Raw genomic sequence first — 23,043 nt, forward strand, 5'->3', positions numbered from 1 at the left:
AGCAATTACTTGTAATGTTGAAGTATATTATGGGTCATTACTTGTTCAGAGTCCTTTATTAAAAAAGAAGCGTAGAGGTTTAATGAAAGGTTTTTAGATAACCAGAAAGTTGTAGAAATAGGAGCAACTTACTTCAAGTAAATTTTTTATGAAAAGTGATTATTTTTGCACCTTTTCTTCATCAGTTCTTAGCAGTGTGTTCTGAGAACAGGACTGTGTGATGAAAGATGCATCACTGTTATCCTTCAGGAGCTGAGAAAACTGAAGTACAGAATAACACAGCAACCTGTGGTTCAAGTTAGGAAGTGAGCCCAGTCCTTACTTGCACTCTTCTAACCACTTCACTGCTTTCCAAATATCCAAGGTATGAGCAGCAGAGAGAAAGACAAAGTGAATTGTAACAATTGTAATAAAACAAATAGGAAGTATTTTATTAACTTCTGGCACAGTACAGGAGTACCCTTCCACCACTGCTGGTGGAGGAGCAGCCAGGGCAAAGCAAAGCTCCAGCAAAGGTGTCTGATGTGGAGAGCCCTGTCTCATTGTGCTTCAGGAGTGGTAGCTATGGCAACCTCAGGACATTAACTTAGGCAGTGATTGCAAGCCCTGAGCATCAAAGCAAGTAATTAGGGAGACAAATGGGAAGTCTTGATGGATTCTTCCATCAAGATCAAAGCTTTATATAAGTTTTTCATTAATTTGGGAACAAGCACTAAGATGATTTGTATGTTCTATTAGGCTGTCAATGAAAACTGGGACAAAAGCTAGATTGTCCTGTAATTTTTCAAGGAAGAGCCACTCAACTCAGTCAAACACCTTTTAATAGCAGTGACAGTAAATCAGGAGTTGGACTTGTTGAATCAGGCCATTGGAGTATTCAGCACATTCCTAGAAATATCATCATGCTAAACTGAGGTTGTCCTCCTCATTACCAGGAGCGTTAACTATGACTAAAAAATTTTAAGAAGGCAGTATTTAATGCATGACACGTGCTTCCAAGGATTCATACGAGGGGATTCACACTCAGTATCTTCAGATCAAGAATGGAGGAGAGTTACTGGTTGGAATTCAATGCCCTGTGCTGTATGAATGCTCTCCTGCCTTCATACTCTAACCATGTCTTCCTTCATGAGAGAGGCTGGGCAGCACCAGGTGCTCAAAGAACAGGGGAGAAGATAAACTGAAGGAAGCAACAAGGACTAATTGTGATGTAGATCTTTACACAAACCTTTGGATGGTCAAGTTCTCTCAGTGTAGGCTGCTTAGAGTGAACTGCAAATACCATGTTCCCTGTTTTCCCCCAACTGCAGGCATTTCAATAACCACAGGCTCTATTTCTCTATTTCCAAGATGTGCTTTTCTGAAAGGTAACTTATCTAAATTAGGCAGGAGTTTTCCAAATCAATGAAACTTCCACAGCACTTCATTGAGTACAGAGCTTCGTGTGGGATGCAGCAATGGTCCCTAGAGCATCGATAGCTTCATTTTGTTGGGATTTTGAGGCAGGCATTAATATTTGGGTTGGACTTTCATTTTTAATAGATGAGGGAAAAGACTATCTGCCTTTCTTTCCTTCTTGATAATGCAAGCTTCTCTTTAGTAACTTCAAACACCCCAATTCTACAGTTAAAGGCAAATTAAGTTTTCCTGTATTTAAAATTAGCTCTCTGAGGGTGGCATCAGCTCTGTTTCTTTTATGTTTAAGTCCCAGTTCTTTAATCTGTTTCTAATACATTCTGTTCAGCAATTTTGCATTTCTGTTTTAGTGGAAGCAATGCTGATTAATTCCTCCTTATGACATCTGTGGCTGCATCCTAGATTAAACCTACTCTAATACAGAGCCTATCATTAAGTGTTAAATATTCTTGCAAGGCTACTTAAATTAGATTCAACATCAGTGGATCATTTAGTAGAGAGTCGTTAATTCTCCATCTTACAGCAAGGCCACATTCTGGTGATGCTTTTAATCACAAGATTATTGAGGTATGATTTGAAAGGGATATGCTGCCCATATTTTGCCTTTGGGCAAATTATGAAAGGTCAAGTTGCCAAGGAAACAAAACTAAGATAACATTATTAATTCCTGAGTCCAAGAGTTGTCTTTCCTGATCAGATCATTTGCTCAACGTACATGCTTAGAAAAGATACCAGCTAACAATATATCTGCCATTTAGTTCAACAGAAAATAGCTTTATAATTCTTGCTCTTCTAGATAGTGTTCATAGTGATGACAAGGCTCACTGGAATACTTGGTCTCTATAGAACCCACAGATTGGTTGGTTTAATGGTTTATGAATAAGGTAAACATTATTCCTGATTCGTGGAAGGGAAAAGATGGAAGGTTTAGGATTTACATATTCAAAGGTAGCTGCAAAGTTAAGATGTTACCGGTTTTGACAGTCTCATTTACAGCTCTTCAGAGAATCCTGATGTTCATGAAGTGAAGAGCACTTGATAACACAACTTCATTAAGGCACCTCAAGTTAAACACTCGGAATCGCTTCCTCTGGTCACAAGTCAGGCCAGTGACAGAGCCACAAATACTTCTCCAGGGTTTGCTTCTATCCTGAGTGTCGTACCTCCTCTTTTTCTGTTATCTTCCCATTTCATTTCCTATTCCAGGTGGGAAGCAGTAGTATAGGATTGGCTCCAGTGCAGAAGAACCTGCATGGAGTAGGATCGTGCTGTGATGAGTCTCTTCCTGCCCCTTTCTTCCTTCCATCCATGTGTGTGTGTAATAGGTGTGCATGTTTGTGTCCAGTTTCTTGCCATTCCTTTAGTAAAGTCTCAAAAGAAAGGAGTCATTTTAGTCCCTCAAGTATCAAACTCTGAGGTTGTGGTGGATTCTGTCCCTGAGTTTCCATCCGGAGCGGTGCTGGGTCGTAGGGCACCGCATAATGAATCCGACCCTGCCAATCAAGACACTCTGGTTTATATCACTTATTACTAAATTGAAAATGGTGTTTTACTACAGCAATAAAGGGCTGGTACAGCATGAGGTACATTTTTATACAACTCTATGAACTTTGTCATTGAAAACATTATAGCCTTGAATTTGAGAGCACAGTGGAAGGCAATATAATTTGATTACCTATATTAATCAAGTAGAGTACAACATATAAAACCAGTAATGCATAAGTCTGACTGGAGCCAGATAACCCTCTTGTGCATCTTAGAAAGATTTATTTTCAGTAATATAATTCATTTGACATGAAAGTATCATAATTGCAGTTGCTTGGAAGGATTTCTTTCTTTCCTTTTTTAGGGAAAAAACTATTATGCTTTCAAGAGCAGCTTGTTCTTCTAAAGCTCTGCTTACTGAAAATTGAAAACAAAGATTTGTTTTCGTAACTGTGGCAATTTTGCATTAGCCAGCTGAACTAACACAGTGGTTTGTTTTGAATGCTGTTTCTGCTTCATAAACAAATGTTAGGTGTGAATTTAAAAGAATATTTTTTGATGTACATTGATTAGCATGAGACCCTCTCATTCTCCACATCTGCTGCTAAAAGCTGGCCAGAAGCTCTTGAGCCTTCAGTTACCTGTGCAAGTACTTTGCACAAAAGCTGGGAAGAACCTCCCCTCACTTGCTCCATGAACAGACTTTAAATAAAGCATATTTAAAGACACCTAATTACTCTGCAGTCCATGAAAACCCCTGTTGTTATTCTGTGTGCAGTGGTGACACATACTAATAATAGCATTATCATGAGCTGCTGTTTATGCATTTTATGGCTGTGTGTGGCTGCAAACCACACGTGAGGTGGTTGGTGTATCACAGCTGACACAGCAAAAATCCCGAGGGGAAAAAGAATGGCTGACTGTGCCACAGCTCCCCTTGGAGCAGGAAAACCTGTCTGCTTCACAGTGCCAGTGCACACAAACCGAGAGGGGTTCAACTGTTGTGGGCAAACCATTTTCCAGTTCTTCAAATGGTTCACAATCACCTTTGTTCATCATAACCTAGTGGAAAAGAAAGTGTTTGTATAATTCACTGTATTCTCACTCCACGATAAATGCATAATAGTTTGTTCCATCTAATTATTATTTTCTCATTGTGCTAATGAAAGGTGATAGAGGTCATTCCCAAGTAGACAGTGTTTGTAGCCCCATCTCATTACTGGTTCACAGAGCAGTAAGTTGTTTTTTCCATTTTTGCTTCTCAGTCTTCTATTCTTTTTCCCTTCTTTCCCCTCCTGTTGAGATGTTTTCTCTTTCTTTTATTCTCTAATTGCTCCAGTCTGGATTAACCATACAGGGGGTCGTCACTGCCAAGGAAACACTTTGACATGTTGGAGCTTCTATTCAGAAATTACTTCTATCCACAGAGCTGAGCATTTCCTCCTCAGCCCTGGAAGAAAAATACAAATTAATAAAAAAATCTGTTGTGACAACAAAAAGCAGATCTCCTCAGGCCTGTTCAGAAAGTTTCAGGGTGGTTTAGCTCAGGATACTCACATTCCCATCTTCCAGCATGTACAACCAGCCCTTGTTGTACAGTCTCTGAGGTCAGTGCTGGTCAGAGCACCTTTGCAGTCTGAAAGCAGAGCAGTGAGGTGGGAGGCTCCATCTTGGAAGTCATTACATTGACATCAATCATTGACATTTTGGGCGCTGACAAGAACAAATGAGTGTCCAGGGGCGTCGGAAGAGAGGAGCAGATGTACTGGGGTAGCGCAGAGCCTTTACAATTTCACCTGAAATATGAAATATATGTTTTTAAAATCACTCGGTGTTTAAAGGTTCGTCATTTAGTGGTGCAAAGAACTGTTTTCCAGGTAATGGCATAGGTCCTGAAGCTTTCATGTTTAGCTCTGTCAGGGCATAATTCTGTAAGAGTGAATAACCAACTATGTTATTTTCTTATTGGATTAGCTTTTTCCTTAGATTATGTTGAAGACACCCAAATGTATGCCCTAGGCAGTACTTATCCTTCACTTCCAAGACTTACCCACTTTAATATTTTTAAGATCTAAATGGCATGAAAGGGAAAAAAGAAGGTTTAATTTGCATTGTATTAATGTTAATGACAGCTACTGGAGATCAGGGGGCCGGGGGTGCTGCAGAGGTGGTTTTAGTTTTAATATTTTTTTAAATCTTTTTTATTTCTCTCTTGGTGAATTTCTTTGTTCCAGGGTGTCTTGCCTGTGGCAAGTGGGGCATCCATCCCTTAAGGTTTATTTTAAAAGCACTGGTTGAAATCTGCAAGCACATGCTCTGAGTTTCCTTGGAGGAATAGGTCTTCTGTAGCTGTCTCAATTCCTGTGCTGAATATTTTACCAGATTTCAATTTTAATGTTCAATAATGCAAACATTAATGGTAGTTATGGCAAGCTTCATATTTTTTAGCCACAACAATATAAACCTTCCTAAGAGTTAAATAGCAGTGGAATTAAATAACATTAATTATTATATTAATTATATATAAGTGTTGTAAATCTCGTTCCTGACAGCAACAGGGACTTTTAGTGGCTAAAGGCATTCAACAAAACAAAGCAGCCAATTCACATAACCTTCCAATAATCATTAAATGAAGAATTAACTGTACTTCTCTTTACTGAATTAATATATGTTGAGAACACAGTAGGTGCTTTAGATTGTTTTCCACGTCCAAAGTTCCTAATTGAACAGTGTGCTAAAATATTCCACGTAGCATCACAAAGGTGTGTTCCAAGGTGTGTAGCTGGTCAGCCCAGCCTGGTTCTTGTGTCACTGCACCACTTGGACTTACAGGGAGAAGTAAGGAAAAAGGAATTTGGCAGCATGAGAAGAATTGTGTGTGTGTGTAAATACATATTTTAAAAATGAACTGTATAAATGGAATAAAATACACATTCATGTGAATCAGCTGTAAGAAACCACAGCAAGTTTCATAACCAGAAATCCATCACCCTCATTCCAGAGGGTGGCTGTTATTAAGCAGGATAGGGAGGTATTAAGAAATGCCTTTGCTCCTGAGTTCTGTGCTGAAATCCCCCCTGATAGCTTCCTGCAGCTAATAATGGTTCTGCACTGAGGGAAGACAGCCATGCATGTTCTCTACTAAACAAATATGTAAATGAAGCTTCCAATCAGAGTCACATACCATGGGGTCAGAGCTGAGGATAACTAAATGCTTTCCCTTGGAGCAGGGGTACTTTAACAAATTCTGTTATTCTGTACTGGTCCAGGACCTTTTGGTGACTCTGTAGTGACGTGGGCATGGCATAGTAATGGACTAGATTTGCAGTCCAAATAGAAAAAGAAAGCTGATGTTTATAGTAAATGGGGAATTACCAGACAGATCATTATGGCTAAAGTGGCTTTTGACTATATCCATATTAAGTCCTAAACTCCTCCTTAATTTTAGAGAAAGCTTATAACCCCCTCTTCAAATTGCAGCAGCCTCTCACTGTTGTAAATAATGGCTTTGAGCCATTTTTCTTCTGTTGGGCATATCGTCTAGGCATCCTTGCATTAAACAAAATTAGAGTTGCTCTGTGCAGTGAGTCACTGCAAATTCACTCTTGGTTTCTGCTTTCCCCAGGAGAGCATGAGGGACCAAAGCAGCTGGGGCAGGGAACTCCAAGCCAGAAGGCTCGTGGTCAAGGGGAGGCAGCAAGGCAAGATGTCACTTGCAAGCAAATGGCATTAGTTATAGCTTCAAACTACAGAATTAGAAAGTAATGGGTGTTTCTCTGGTTCCTGAGTGAAAACCCATCTACAGCACTGAAGCTGTAATGTCTCCAAGAGTGTCTGTCTAATGAAAAGAAAATGAGTGACAGGTGACACAATGCCCAAGCGAGGGAAGAGTGAAAAGACCTTGTGAGCACTTCAGAAGAGAAGCAGACTGCACCTCTTTTCTTGTCAGTCTCCTCTGTTCTGTAACTGGGTGAAACGCAGTGTCAGCCATTCAGCTCTACCTGCACTGTCCTTTCAATTACCCCAGGGGACGTCACCCCCGGAGCCAGGGGAAACAATTCAAAATAGGAACGAGGTGGAAAAGCTTCAGTTCATTGTTCATGTGGTCCTTGCAAATGCTGGGCTAAGTGTGGTCCATAATTCACATCACCCCTCGGTGTAATCGTAGGCATTACTTGGGACAGTGACCTCCTGCACTGTCCAGTCTCTCTCTAGGCAAATATGGGCTGAAATTAAGCATGAGATTGTGTGTTGGGTTTCCCAGAGCATTTGTCCCAAGAGTGCCGAGATTCTCCAACCGTAGATGTAATGAGTCAATCACAGTCAGTAAATTGACTTCAAGACACCTTCATCAACCTACCATTAAATACTTATAATGAGTCCAAATAGTGAGAGAGAGAGGGAGAAAGACTATATATTGAAAGAGATATATGGAGATAGGTAGATAGATAGATAGATAGATCTATTGATCTACTTTTTTCTAACAACAGAGGAGAATTGATTCTGGAAAAGACATCATTAAATCATCCAAAAATTATGGCAAAGAGTTCTACTGGTATAATAAAACCTAAAGTAGGAGGTATAGCGTGGTACACCAGCCAGAAAGCCTCTCCTGAACGTGGGACAAACATTGCTGTGTCGATTGCACTGGATGCTGGCTTTTTAGTTTTTAATGAATTAAACACTTACTTAGCAATAGTCATCTGTGTAAGCTCCAGTAAAAGACTGCATTATGGAAAGATATTTCTACCTTTCCTATGGGGGGGAAGGGCAGGGATGTGGGAAACCAAGAGAAATCTGGTGGCTCTTACAGCTTTTCCAAGTTGGGTTGGTCGCTCTCTCCCTTCAACGAGGTCATTTTTAGACTTGGTTTGTAAGTAGGCAGCTGTAGATCTTACTTTGTAGATCTCAAGGAATAATTTGTGATTATCCCTTTTTCTCTAAAAGTGCTTTCCTGTATCTAGGTATAATAATAAAGAAACCGTTTTCAGCATAAAAGATGTGCTTGTCAAACCACAGCAATGATTTTCCAGTTGCTGGCTTTTTTAGTTGTGCAGCCTTCTAATATTTCTGCTTGAATTCTTTCACGACAGAAGCAAATGAAAATTACACCGTGGTTTTTAGGTCTCTGTTCCCTGATTTTTGCTTGTCATGTCATGAACTTCTTCGAAGCAGTGAAATGGCAGCCCATCTCCCTGAGAGCTCCAGACAGATTTCTAAAGTTGTCTTGTTAACAGCTTGTCAGAAACCTACATTTCAGTCTCGCTGAGTTTATATCATGCAAAAAAAAAAAAAAAGTTGCTGGAAATTATGATTTTTACAGGTTCTGACATTTTTCTAAAGAACTGAAATGCTCAAGGCTGCTGTCTCCCTTAACAGGCTGTGCTGTTTTGGGTAATATTCTGCGTTGCATCAACTGAACATCAGAGCAACATTCAGTTTCTTCCCTTTAACATGTTCTTTGAATTATTTAAGGTGTTTTGATGTTGGCTAGAATTCGTAACAAAGTCCTCCAGCTTTTATCCTAAAATATCAAAAAGGTTGAGATTTTTTTCCTTCCCCCCCCTCCCTTTTCTCCTTCTTCCCTAACCCTTCCTCCCTCCCTCCTCCCGCTTTTAATAGATCCTTGCATGGATCATCAGGGGACTTTCTTTTATGTTGTACAGCATGAAATGACTTAGTCAGGGTCTTCCTGATTAATTTATGAGTGCTAAGGAAAAGGGAAGGGGGGAAAAAACAGTCCTTGAGGGATTGACCCTAAGCTGCAGCAGATCAACTCAATTTTATGGAATGAAAAGAGACTTAAACAGTATTTTTAGCGTCGGTTTCTCGACCCGCAGAGGTGGGGAAGCTCCCTGCATCCGCCAGGCTGGAGCAGGGCGAGAGGAACCCATCTCTCCGGGTGGCTGCTGGAGTGAAGCTCCACTCTTCGGAGGCACCGAGCACGTTTAGAGTTAAAGCTGTGGCAGATTGGTGGATTAATGTGCTCTGCCTCCAAGGGACAAATGCTCTTTTTTTTTTTCTTTTCCCTTTTCCCTTCCCCTTGCTCCCTCCTTCCCCACTCTGGGCTTGCAGATGACAGCTGTTGGTCACTTAACAAAATGTCCTCTTGATTGCTGCTTCACAACAGGGGCCCCCTCAGACCAAACAGCACATAGCCAGTACAATGCATCACTGCCCCTCAAAATTAGTTATAGTGCTCAGGGCTATTCTTGGCTGCCATAGCTAATACTCTCTTGCTGTTCTTCTCTCTCCCCCTCGCCCTCCCCCTCCGCAGACAAAGGCTCAGCCTATACATCTGTAGTGCTCATAACCTCCCCCTTCCCCCAGCCAAATGCTGAGGAGAGAAAGGGAAAAAAAAAAATTGCTGCCCTGAGGCTCAATCTGTTTCTTACAGCTCTACCCCGGCACTTGGAAGCCTGAGCTGGTCTAGCCATGGGGAGGCCCTGACTCATTTCATCAAGCTGTCAGGGAGGCAGTGGAGCTAAGAGGACTCTGCTGCCTGGGGCAAGTTCAAGTCAACATTCGATTTCCGTCCTCCCCCCGGCCCCCGCCTTTCGCTTGGACACTTTCTGTGCTCTGGATCTAAACTTCTCCCCGAGCTGCAGCAGCTCACAGCTTCTTGCCAGGAGGAAGGACTTGTGGGACCTTATAAAGGACACAGTGGCAAAATTGCTGCAATAAATCAGTGGCCCTCTGACACTTGGCGGTAGCTTAATGTTTTGGCACTTTCTTTCCTGTGTATGCCTCAAGTCCCATTAGCAAGCTTTTCTGTCAGTCTGGCTCATGATAAAACTCTCTCTTCCTATCATCTTAAGCAAGCCCCTGCAGACATGAATCCGATGCCAGACTTAATAGGAAACAACACCCTCCCCCTGCACACACGAGCGCATCCCTACGTGCTGCACTGAGCTGCTCCCGGGAAGTGAGCTCAGAGGGCATGGAGAGGGGAGGGCTCTTAAAAATAGGCTTGATTTTACTTCTTCCTTTAAAAGAGACATTGACAACCTGGGATTTAAGCCTCATTCTTCCCGGAGCCTCGCTATTAAAAGAAAATTCAGTAACTAAGTGTGGTTGGAAATAATAAGGTAGCGGTAACATGGCCACCCTCTGGGGCTGTGAGTGGATGTGCAAGCTCCATAGGTATCTTCACTGTTCATATATTCTGTGCAACTTTTTACATATGTATTCTACCCTGCCATCTTGCATGGTACTATTATAGACTGTGTATTTAATATTTTTGCCTCCTCTTCCCTCAGCCTTGCGCTTCCCCAGACATTTGTAGTTGCAGGTAGACTGGTTAGATTACCTGTCCCTCCAGGCTGGGATCTGTTTCTTCACATGACTAGCTTAGATGTCTATCACCCACTGCTTAATCATAATGTAAATAATATCTGTAGGTATGTGTGTTTGTGCAGAGGAAAAAACAAGCCTTTCTGTCAGCTGTCTGGGCAGGAACCTGTAGCTCCTGTGCCGTACAGTGTCTGGCACAATGGGGCCCAAAGCCTTGAGGCTGTGTAGGCACAACCTGAATCGTAAACTGCTGGGTTTGGGTGAAAAAGGAGATAACCAAGTTGATGTTGATAAGCTGAGGTGACTTCTGTGCAGCTCTCAAAGGCTTGGAGGAAGTGGCTCCATTTGAAATAACAGTGTTTCTCTGCACCTAACCTAAGTGTTGCCAATCTTGTTGAAGTCTTATGAGAGCTGAGTTGGTTTTGAGTTTGTTTCTTGGAGCTCTTATTCCTGGCACGAGACAGTTTATATGACTATCTGATTTCACATAAATCAATGCAGCGCTTTTATGATGTGAAGAAAAACTGGATGATCTGGAAGTTAAAACACCAGGGGTAAGAAAAGTTGAAGGATGTTTTCATGGTTCTTTAACTCAACAGAAAACAACCAGAATCACAGTACAAACAGTTTTAATACATCTTGCAGGGAGCCCAGTGCCAGCGTAATGGTAAGAGAATGTCCTTTGCCAAATATGCTGTGGCCTGTTTAGCAGTAGCCATAAATCCATCTTTGCCCCTGTTGAGGTGGTTTGTACAAGAAGGTGATGGAATGGATCAGAACTCCTTGCCTGGTGGGAAAGCCACGATGGAGGGGGGGGGTCTTGAAATGTGAGATTTCACCTCAGCATCAAAAAGCATCAGAAGCCACAGGGTGTGGTCTACACATGTGGGAGCTCTGCCTGTGATTCCTCCGGTCTTTAGAATGCAGTAAGGCAGCAGGTGGAATGGAGGAGATGGTGGAGGTGCTGCAGTTGCTGAGGTGAAGATTAGGAAAGCACCAGATTTTCTTACTGCTCTGCTCCCTGTGCCATCCAGAACCTGAACCCTCAGCCTGGAGCACGGTCCGTCAGCACCAGCCCCCAGATTGTGTCCTGCCCTGGTGAACCCATGGAAGTTCAGCAGAGGCTTTTTGGCGCTGGGTCACCCTGCAGGAGTTGTGTCATCCTCCTATGCAGGGCAGAGCAAGGAGGAGGACAGAGGAACGAGGCCTTTTTGCAGTGCATGGAGCCAATTCTACCTGAGTTATGTGTTGTCTCTGCAACCAACCTCATGGGAGGCTTTCTTCTGACTGGAATCTGTCACTGCAAGAAATTGTTTCCAAAAAGGAGCACAATTAGGGGTCAGCTTTGCAAACATTCTTGGTGGAATTGAGAGGCAATTGGCACAACCCAGTGAATAATCCCTTTAGGAGCCTTTATGAACCCAGCACAATGCGTGTTTACAGTCCCGCTTATAGACCAGGAGTGTTAACAGGCCTTTAGAAAAATCCAGGTAATTGAAGCTTTTGTCTTTCAATGAGCCCCCGTTGCTTTCAACAGTTGCCATTCTCCACAATTTCTTTAACTTTTTTTTTTTTTGTTTTGACGAGGTCTTTTGTCCCTCAACAACAGCTGCGTGGGAGGTGAGGCCCTGCTGCGTGGTGGCCTCAGCCTTCACAGGGAGTGCCTTGGCCTCCTCCTCCTCCTCCTCCTCCTTGCACGTTGGCTCTTAAGACACATTAAATCCTCTGTGGACAAACCGAAGTTTCTCCTGTGACTTCATTATTCATTTCAGCATCCCTGTGATGCCACCTCAGTGTCTCTGCGCTGGGCCGGGGCGGGCGATGGAGGTGAGGAGGAGGAGGCTGAAGGCCGTGACCACAGAGCCCACCCAGCCCACTGCAGCCGTGGGGTTTGGCTCGCACACACCCCCAGCGAAGGGAAGGGAAGGGGTCAGCGGTGGTTCTGCTTTTCACAGGTCTGTCGGGGCAGGTTTGGTTTTGCTGTCGTCAGTTTTTCGGTGCTGTTGCTTGTTCAGCAGCCTGTGGGTTCCTGTTTCTCGATGAGAATGTGGGAGGCTGTTTCTTTAACGTGAAAAGAAGAAAACCTACGGGAATTCCGAAACGTGGGGCCTTTTCCACCGAAGCTTGGCTGTATTTCCTTCAGGAGTAGGTGGGTTGGTAGCCATGAATCTCAAGCTTTCCATTTTCGTGTATGTTAAGCCGAAGTCCAGATTTTATAAATATCGGTGGGTTAATTCTTCCCCCATGATCTCCCATCACACAGACTGCTTAGCAGCTTGGGGCCAGTTTGGGACTTCATTCTGACGCGGGTTGAGATGTGGTGTTTTGGTGGTTTAAGGCCGCACGGTAGGAATCAATATAGGGTCAGTTTGTGTGTGTGAGTGACCCTACGCGGCTGGAGAGGTGGGAGAGGAATTGCTTTCATAAGGCAAACACGAAGTCAGGCAACTCTCTGTCACCAATGCAGTGTTTAAAGCACCCATCTTGCAGTCCCAGCTGCATGGAGGGCTCTGTGTCCACGTGTGGATCCACATCCACAGCCCCGCTGGCTTCTGCTGTTGCAAGACTGATGCAATCATGATTAAAGTAAAGAAGATGTAAGCTAAAATGAAACAAAATTCTTTGCTGTCTCTTCCATTTTAAAAGCAATTAATTATGAAGTCTTTACAGATCCTGAATGGGGGAAAATGTATCCTCAGAGAGCAGATGTTTGCTTCATTCGTGTGTCTGTTTATAAAATTTAGCGTGTGGATTTGATGGTTCACTGGCTTTTTGCAACTTTCACTTATCTACATGAGACAAAGTTGCATATTGGTACAAAGCAAAATTAGGCATCTAAATAAAGCAATTCTGCACCTTTTAGTAATGCAAGCCATCTGTAATAGGGTTTTATAATCATTATAGGCATTTAAATTTTGGAGGTCATATCTGTTTTCAACAATAAAAAGCCTGGCCTCTTTCTTTTTTTAAATATCATAATGCAGTAAGAAATAGGAAGACAAGTTTTGTTAAAAAAACAGAGAGGAGGGCTAAAACACTAACTTGTGTTTGAATAGTAACGGTTACTGAAGTTCAAAAAAATTGTTTACATCTGCTGTCAAAATATTTTTAGGCGAAATTTATTAATGTTTACGATACTGAGGTTTTATTAAACCAGGATTCATAGGCAAAAGTGTCTGAGTTTTAATTATAATTTTGAATGTTTTCTAGTCAACAGATTTCTGAGTTTAATTTATTTGGTTACTTTACAGAAGTGTATCATTCTTTAAGACCCTGTAAGAATTAAAATTTGTATCGATACTGCCTAAGCATACAATTTTAAGGAACTCTTGGCTGAGTGCACTAACTTATTTTTATGCCACCCTTATGATAGGTGTAATTCCGTTGTGACATGCTGTAGTCTGAACCATGCCAGTCGAATCACGTCATCAAAATCCTCTGCCTCTAAAATATGAGTGTGCACGTTGAATGAGACTAAAATTGTGACTTAGGATACTTTTGCACAGGCCAGGTTTGAAGGGTAAAATAGAAGGTCTGTGTGACCCACTCTGCTGTGGTGGTGGTTTGGGGGACTGCACAGTCCCTGTAGCATTAGAGCTTGATTGGAGCCCCTCGGGGTGGAGGTGAAAGGCCTCCCTCGAGTCTGCCAGTGCTTCTCAGGAGCCTGTAAATAAGAGGTGGACTGCTGTGACTGCATCTTCCCCCACCCCCCACCTTGGTTGTGATGAATGTGTTGCTTTGTCAGCCTGAATTATCGCTGTCTTGAGCAAGCACAAATGCAGCAGGTACTGGGGCAGCCTTTGCCCAGCAAACCTGTTCCAGCGTGTCTCGGTGGGATGGACAATTAGTCCCGTTCCAGGCCCAGAGCAGAGACTTCTCATTGTTTGTGGTTGCGTGACACGGGTTTGGGGAAGTCAGCACACGGTGGTGATTTATCAGGACTGATTTCACATTTGGTTTGTGAAAAACAGAAACTGTGTTTCCTTGTAATAATTTTCATAAAGTTCAGCCACAGAATAAAAGTCTCCAAAAAAGGCACAAACGGCTTGTGGGAAGGTGTCTACTAAAGACATGGCTATCTAATGTTCTTGTCTACTACAAAGGAATTGGCTGGGACTTCATGCAGTTTGCTGGCATTAACACTGGGTATTCCCATAGGACTTGCCCACCCACAGCTCCTGGCCCCTGCAGAGCAGTGTCCTGCCTTCCTGTCATTCCTTCCATTTTTCTTTAGGTTCTTTTTTTCCCCAGAACAGTCACACATACAATTAAATCTGTGCACATCCTACTAAACAGTTGGATTGCTCTGAGAAAAACATGCTGTGGATCAGGTGGGGTGGTGTAATATGGTTTCATTTTGAAAGAAAAAGAGATCTACCTAGTCAAGACTGTAGAAAAACAAGTTCTTTAAATCAGGCATTTTCACTGCAATTAAATGGGAATAAGGAGCCAGCTGAGCAGTTTTCACTGCAAAGTCACTGTGGGAGACCCCTCTGCTGTATTGAGGCTCTTCATGTGCTCACTGTGTTTCAGAGAGTTTGAAGTAAAAGGTTCCTCAAGTATTTGGGGTCAATCATTTCATGTGCCAAATAAAAGAAGAAGAGATTAAATATTCTCTCAAAAATCAGCAGAAAACTAACAATGTAACAGCTGAAAATTTCTGCTATGTGACTTTAGGGTAAAAGGATGCGACAGGAAAGATTTCCCTTCCCTGCTCCATGAGGAAGTTCCGGACAAAATGACCCAACAGATCCATTTCCTCTTTTACGTTCATGATACCAAAGCATGTGCATCTTATGGACCATTTCCACACTCAGAGCTTGTCCCTGCTGGCTTGCAGAGTTCCCTCATGTTGACCCAGGGAACTCAGTAGGGTGCTGCCAGTTACGGACACCCACCCGGGCCATCCCCATGAGCTGAAGGAGACAATTCCTCTTGGGCACCAAGGCTACAAAACACCCTGGCCCCTTTCTGTCAACAGACACCGAGAGATTTATTTTTGTTCCCAATTGTAAATCTTTCTGAGCTCCAGCCAGTAAGATGTGCATGTCCTGAAACGTTCAGTGCTCAAGTTATCTCTCCATCATTTGAGCTGTGAAAATAGAGCATTTCATTTTCAGAGCCTGTAAGAGATTGCACTCCAAAAGTCTCTGAGTAAACACTTCCTCCTGGGATCGTGATCTCATTCAAACTAAAAAATGTACCAGAATTTATGATGTATTTTAATTACTATTCTTGGTACCACTCATTAAATTAGAAATTGATTGCCAGTTTCACAGTTTCCTTGTTAGATGACAAAGTGCTTATCAAGGTGAAGCAATGCAAAACTGTTACTATATATTCCACAATTTGGGATGATAAAATGGCATGCTTTTTGTTGTGGTACTCATGTTACGGTGGTTGTTATAATGCAGCACTGATTGTCTTTTTTGTTTAAAGCTCACTTTCTCCCATCCAAGTAAGAGTACACCATAAATTTGTATAAGAGAGAATCTGGCTTTGTCTGGTTTATGCCAGCAATGTAAAAGGCATTACTGCACATATCAGAAGTGTGTTTCATTGAACTGTGAACATCATAAACAGCTATCCTAAAGATTTAAGAGGATGATGCAAAAGATCCCTGTACATAAAGGTGTTTCTCAAAATCTTTTTTTCTCTCTCTAATCCACAGTGTGACAGCGAGAGTGATATAGACGATAAGGTAAGACTGAATTTTCTTCTTTCACATGCTTGGAAATTCCCTGGTAGCCAAAATAAGAATGAATTTGAAAATAATGTTTTTCCTCCAGTCTTCATGTCAAATCTAAAAATATGCATAATTGAATGAGAAAGCATCAGAGTGGGTACTCTGTGATCTGGCTTTTGTTTGCAGGGAAGAAACCCCCGTCAACATAATAGTCTTTCTTGATTATTATGTGAGCATTTGGTCAGTCTTGACTCACGGTGTTAGAGCTGTTTCAGAGGAAGTTTCCTCTGATAACTTGTCAGGAGCCCGTATTTTACTTATAGTAACCTTTGAAGATGTCAATTTTGTAACCAGTTTAGAAGATGGGACAACTGGTACCTGCCCTCCAAGGCAGTGTGGTAACTGTCAAGGAGTGTTTTGTCATGTTGCATGCATATTTATCACAGAGCAATGGTTTTTCTGACATTCTTTTGAACACAGAGGTTGGTCACTGAAAGGTTGTAGTCGTGTGTTTGTGTATGGGGATTTCTTGTTTCACCTTTGCAAGGAAAACAGAGAAGTCCCACAACGTGCCACCAGTTGCACCACGCTTTTGAGCATCAAATGTATAAAAGACTTGAGTATTCCTTGCTGGCTTCTCTTCTGGCAGATCAGACTTGGCAGTCTCAGGTTAGATCTTCATCAAACCTTTATTGTATTTTGGCTGTCCAACCTCTTGCATTCATTCATGAGAAGCTGTGGCATGGAGGCTTCTCCTGGATCAGCATTACAGAAGTGAGGGCTGACTTCAGCAGCCCTGTCTCCTCAGCAGCACCCCCGGCTGCAGCCCTGCATCAGAGGTTACCACGAGTTCAGACTACACTAAAAGCTTCCTCTGCTTAAGTCTTTCTGTTAGTATTGTTAGAGGCTTAGGAGCATTAAGGTTTCTTCAACTTCTTCTTTTAAAAATCCCATTATATACTAAATATCCCTGGAATGTGGCAAAAGCTGTGTTTTGAGATGAAGGCTTGACTGAAGAGAAACATTTAAATATATGTGTTGAATGAAAGATACTGTGCATATTTTATTTTATATTATTCTGTTTTAATTTATATATATATATGTGTATATATGTAAAAAGTCACTCCCTGAAACCACCCTCCCCCCGAGTTCTGTTTCTTACAAGGTTACACAGCAGCAGAGCTGACAGCAGGGGTGGTGAGGGTAAAAAATTATTCCCTAAAAGCTTAGATACCACGGGGTTAAAACATTTCTTAGACTGCCCAATCAAAGAAAGTAAAAGCAATCACTTAGAAAACTGTTTAAAGATCTGCCAGTCAAACCTCAGATGAAGTTGTAAGTGACATGTAGTTTTATTATACAGCTATGCTATTAATGATTATCTAAATTACACTGGTAGACCCAGCTAGCGGCATTACATCTGAGACTGACGTTTTTTAGATTAGGTTTGACTTCACCTTGTAGAGAAGAAATTGAAATCTGAACAACATTGATTAGCTTTCAGAATGTGGGATCTGAGGTTACCTTCAGAGGAAGCTGCATTGTGTTTGGCTGGTAGCTTACTGTCCTTTACAGCAAATGAAAGGCTGTTATAGTGTTCCTTCCCATTAATATGGCATTTCTTTACATATCTGTAACTGCAATTTGACCTTCTAGGCTCACGTATTTCCCAGCTGCCTTCTCCTTAAGGTGACTCCGCCTTAATAACAACATTTCTCTTCTTCATAAGGAGAGCAGCACAAAATCATCATCTTTCTATCTCTTGCCTGATCTGTAGAGACATGAGACATGACACAGTTCTATTAAATAGGTCTCTGGAATTAAGTGGGGTTTCTTTTCCTGTCAGCAAAGACGTGGGCACATGCATGTAAGCTCACCAGGGTTGAAGTGAAGATGCTTCAAACCTTTCATAGGGATAATGTAAGTGCAACATTGCCTTCCAGTTGGGGAACAGAAGGGCAGCCTGACTTGCTGTGTTGGTACCTGGCATACTACACTCCTCTGGAAACTCATCCAGTGTCTATCTAAAACTTAACCTGCCTGATGCAACAAGGAGCTATAAAAATATTGGTGTGGATATCCTGAGGGATTACACTCGTTTTCCCCCTTCCATGTGTTGGCAAAACATCTCTCCTGTTAACACTCCCTGGCTGTTGCAGCCAGGTGGAGAATTCGCCCTCCTGCCCAGCCCAGCATCAGGCTCCCCAATTCCATGATGGGTCAGCTGCATTTCCCAGTGCTACAGAACAGTCCTGCTTTCCTGCTTCGTCAGCAAGGAGCAGCTTTTCCTAGGTACACCTACACACACTGGCACTAATGAAGGGCAGGGCAGGAATTACTAATGTGCTTCTGATTTGCATAACATTTTTTGTCAGTCATAAACAGTGGATCACTGTCGTCTGGGTGTAACTCACGAGGAAAGCAGACAAAGAAAGAAGTTCATGTACAAGTACAAACTGAGTCAGCCACAGAGGTAGAAGCAAAACTGAAATTTTCCACCTCCTACTTCTCTCTCTGTACAGTGCTAGTAATTATCCACTATTTATTTAGTTCGTAGGTATATGGGCTATTGAGCTCTTAATGTTTTCAAACGCAGACATTAGAGTAAAATTGAGGTTTTACCCTCGCTGCATTGTAAAATATAAACACACTCCTGATGGTTTGGGTTTTTGTCTTGTGCAGTGTTGTGCAGGACTCCAGGGGAGGAAAGTAATTGAGCATAGTCAGTCACACGTACAGTGTCTCAGAACCAAGGAGCCATTACTTTAGTGCAAGGTACAGTTCCACAGCAGATTGTGAGAGTGTTTCCAACCAGTGCACTGCTGTTTTTAATAATCAGAGAAGAGGAGCTCAAGGCTGGGGACTTGTCTATCCCATCTACTTTCTGAGAACTTGTCTCTGGCCAAGTATAGCCTTTCACTTCTGCATCACTGCTGAAATCTCAAAGGAAGTAAGTGGGATGATACTTTCTCACACCTATCATTCTGTCACCACGCACTTCTCAAAGAACTGTTTGAGATACCCAGGCTAATAAAGTGAGCTGTCCAGCCATTTAACCAAGCGAGAAACTTAGCAAGTCATGCGTTCTGAGAGATGGAAATGCAAATCCTGGTTCTGCATGTTCAGTGAAGGACATTGGGTTGGACTCTGCAGCTGTTAGGAGGGTTGTAGGGTGGTTTGTCGAAGCTGTGAAAACAATACTGTGCTTTTTGTGAGGGAAGAGGGAGAGAAAGGGAGTCAGTCTGATGGTTGTATTACACTGTCTCTGCTCTGTGCAATAGCTGCGATGTGAAGCTCACGGTCCATAAACATTGTTACTGAAAATATATACTTCCTTTAATAGCAACAACAGCATTAACAGATAGCAATTACCCTTCATTTTCAGGAACTATAAAGTCTCCATTAATTCAAGATTTATGTAGTTATAGCATTTAGCACAGGAATAACACCACAGAGAATTGGTTTATACACATGTAATGAGAGAGCTTATGGCATACTTTAGTGAACATTAACATAATAGAGTAATATAAACCATCAACAGTTCCACTTATTGTCTCTTACCTGCTTTAGCATCACTGTGAAAAGTGGCTAGCAGCTTGGTAATGTGCTCTGTTAAATGCTGTTCTGCAGAAAGCCAAAAGTCAACTTGTGTAAAACAAGGGAATGAGTAATCTCTGTTCGTTACTCCAAAACATTGCTCTCATTTTTTTAATAACAGTGTTCAAGATTGCATTAAAAAAAAAAAAAAGGCTATTTCTTTCTTTAAAAGTAATTCCATGTTCATCTTCTTTCAGTCTTGGATTTCTCTCTGCTGTGTGCAAAACTGTGGCTTGTCAGCTTAATTACGTGGCCCTGCAGTGTAAGCGAGCTCTCCAAACCAGGGTATCAAGCATTCTTCACTTAATGTGGTGCTAAGTAGGATGTACAAAAGATGTACAACTGCATTTCTGAGTTGAATCAGCATTTACCGTGTATTGGTTTTGTGCTTTGTGTTTTAGCTGTAGTAAGCAACCTCAGAGGCAGGTAAAGTTACATCCAAGATGGAAACAAAAAGTTTTGAGGTCAGGTTTCTAAATCAGTGTTTTCACGTGACTTTCTGCAGCAGCCCAGTGAGTTTATTAGGCCCTGCTTTGGGCAGTGTGAATCAGCCTTGCCGTGCTGGAGTTTGCTGTGCTCATTCCTGAGTCCCAGGAGGTGCCTGAAGTGTCAGCAGCACAAGAGGAGGTGCAGTTCAGCCCCGATGGATGGGAGGAGGAGGTGCTGTGGTCGCTCCAGCCCAGGCTGGGCTCCATCCTGCCACGTGTGGTGCAGATGCAGAACAGCTCATGGCCCAAGGGGGAGATCACAGGGAAGGGGCTCAGGTAAATGGGGGGACACTGTCAACAGCAGCTGTGCCTCAGCACAACAGCAGCCTCCTTGTTGTCCAGCTTTGATTTTGCAGGTAATAAGGTGAAGGGGGGATTTGTAGGTGTTTAGGTTTTAGGAGGCATTTGAGAGGGCAAGTCAGGGAGCTTTATGGCCGTGAATGGGAGGATATTCTCTGCAGCAAAAGGCACAGTGGCAAGTAGTAAGGAGGTGCTTATTTGAAAGTTTAACAAGGGGGTGATCAAGTCAGACCAGTGAGAGATGGAAGTTTACAGCAATGCTGAATGTCAGTGTTGGGAAGAAGAGGTAAGCTGTGAAAGAGTCAAAACATGAAGAGTGACAGTTTGGCATTTGGGAAGTGGGAAGCTGTGTAGCAAGCAAAGCCACAGACTAGGAAAATGATCTTGCAGCAGCTTTTCCTTGGCACAAGGACACAGGTCCATCAGCTGTCACCAGGGGAAAGGTTAAAATGGTAGATGAAAAGTGAGGTAGTGAGAGCTTGATCAAGAGCTTAGTTGTGTGGATGAACAGAGGATGCTCATTATGTTATAGAGAACAAGGATATACAGGACTTAAACATGGGTTGAATATCACAGTGTTAGAAGTCAAAGACAGTGATGAGAACTGTGGGCTTGAGTGAGAGATGGAGGTGATAAGAGTGGAAGCAATGAGAAGAATAAACTGTGTGGAAGATCTGGGAGATGAAACTGTCACTGCTGTTTCAGCTGTGTTGACCTTGAAAGGGTATCAATCCCACAGGAAAAATCATAGTTTAGGCAGCAGGAGAAAGGGATGTAATTAAATGGAGAGAGGTCTAGGAGTTGCTCTAGTAGGAATGGTCACTCTGTGTATGAGATGACCCAGCAATAAGATAAAGCCCCCACCAGCACTTTTTCTGGAAGCTTCTCTTCCCCTGCTCCTTACATTTTATCTAGCAATGGAAAAAGTGGGTTCCATCTGATAAGTCTGTTGTTTCCATGAGGCTGGAAGTTTAGTTTCCACTTCAGGTAATCTGTAATTTGCTGGGTTTGAACCCTACCCAAGCCAAGGTCCTCAAACTGGTTTTGTCCATCATTCAAATGTCCTTTTTTCTGAAAAATTAAACTTGGTACTTTTCCAGAAATTCAGATTCTTACTGGCTGCAGCAGAAGGGAAAGCTCAAACATGGAATTGAACCGAGGGCTCTCACGTGGCAGTATTTGCGCTTCTGTTAGCATTACACTTCAGCCTGTGACAGTTTTCAGCTGTGGCTAATAATGAGAAGTCTCCATTTGCCAGTTACTTCCCAGCTGGGTTCTCAGACAGGATTTCAGTGGTCCTTTTACCATAAGATGTCCATTCAGCAGTGCTGAATGCTGCTGTGGAACCCTGTGCCTGGGCTGTGCTGCAGGCTTAGCATCACTCAGTAGTGTTGCATATGTACATGTGCATGCACACACATGCACAGCAGCAGTGCTCCTTCTAAGCTTTAATTCTTACAGACTGAAAGCCCAGTGATACAGAGTGAAAACCAGTGAGAAAGCTGACTCCCATGTAGTAGTAACTGGGCAAACATGGTTAATTCTCCTAATGGAAGAAAGGCTCTGTTTTACAGACAAGCTGCATGTTGTTATTAAGAACAGATCTGCTTTTTAAACAATATCAAAATATTGAATTTAAAATAACCTTGTAGCCCTTGAAAGATTTGGGTGCTATAAACAGGCAAATGTAATGTTGTTGCCAGTACAGGAAGACAAAAATTCACCACTCAGTGAATTTATGTTATTTCATCGTTCTCCATGAACAGATTTACCAGCAAAATAGCATCCTCTAAGCCCACTGCATTCCCAGTTCACTCAGTTGCTCTTTGGGAAATGCCAGATGGGAGAGAGACTTGGCATGCCCTCAACTTCCATCGTTCCACCCACCATGTGCAGGGAGCAGACACAAAGGTTCCCACTGAGACTTGGGGCAGTTGAAGCCCTTCCAGAGGGAGAAGAGCCTTCCAAGTTGTGCTTCTCAGCCGCAACTCCAGTAAATAATATTAATAATAATGGCCCTCCTTGACCTTTGTATTTAAATAAAGCAAGAGTGCAGCTGAGAAAATGAGTCAAAACTTCAGCACCAATGTTCTCCCCTCCCACTGAGATTTTGTGTTTTCTTCTTGTCCAGACAAAACCTCAAATTTTAAATACATTATTCTGTATATAAAAAGTTGAGTCATCACAGTCTGTGGTGCCCATATTCATTCTTGAAAATGTAGAGAAAAAAAAATTTCAGAGCAAACAATGAGAAGAGCCTTCGAGTTTGCTGACAAAAATCCATCATTAACTCGCATAAAAGAACTGAAGAGATCTTATGGAGAGCTCTTGGGCATGGCAGGATAATTCCAGTTCTGCTGCTGGCAGTCAGCATGTCCCTAACTCTCTGCTTTCTCCATTGTTTAACATCTCCCTGTCTCAGTTCCCCATCCAGCATTTTCTTATCTTACCAGGGACCTTGTGAAGAAACTTTTAAGAGTTGAGGCATCAGGGAAGAGAGCAATCCTGTACAGCTGTCTGCCCACATCAAGAAACACCATTATAATACAGCCTTAAATCCAAAGGCAATGGCAGTAACTCCTTGGAAGGTGATCAGAAAGAACAGAACAGAGTAGGCAGGTGATAGGAATTGACAGTTGAGTTAGGCAATTCCATTAATTAAATCGAATTAAATAATTAACCGTAAAGATGCCAAGAAGATGAGAATTTTGGAGGATGCCTACTCCAACAGCTGCAGTTGCAGGCCCTCACTTGGCTTGCAGAGTTTCTCACGTGTTC

General features: G+C 42.4%; 1 protein-coding gene across 18 annotated transcripts in view; it reads left to right on the top strand.

The window, feature by feature from the left end:
• FBRSL1 (fibrosin like 1) overlaps positions 1 to 23,043 on the top strand; it is a 508,094-nt gene that overhangs the window by 320,025 nt on the left and 165,026 nt on the right. For all 18 annotated transcript variants that reach the window (XM_064675506.1, XM_064675512.1, XM_064675523.1 and 15 more), the window contains one exon: positions 15,866 to 15,895. In XM_064675506.1, coding sequence (XP_064531576.1) covers positions 15,866 to 15,895 — 30 coding nt within the window. The remainder of the gene's footprint in view (positions 1 to 15,865; positions 15,896 to 23,043) is intronic.

This window comes from Pseudopipra pipra, chromosome 18, assembly GCF_036250125.1.
Source record: "Pseudopipra pipra isolate bDixPip1 chromosome 18, bDixPip1.hap1, whole genome shotgun sequence".
Classification (NCBI taxonomy): domain Eukaryota; kingdom Metazoa; phylum Chordata; class Aves; order Passeriformes; family Pipridae; genus Pseudopipra; species Pseudopipra pipra.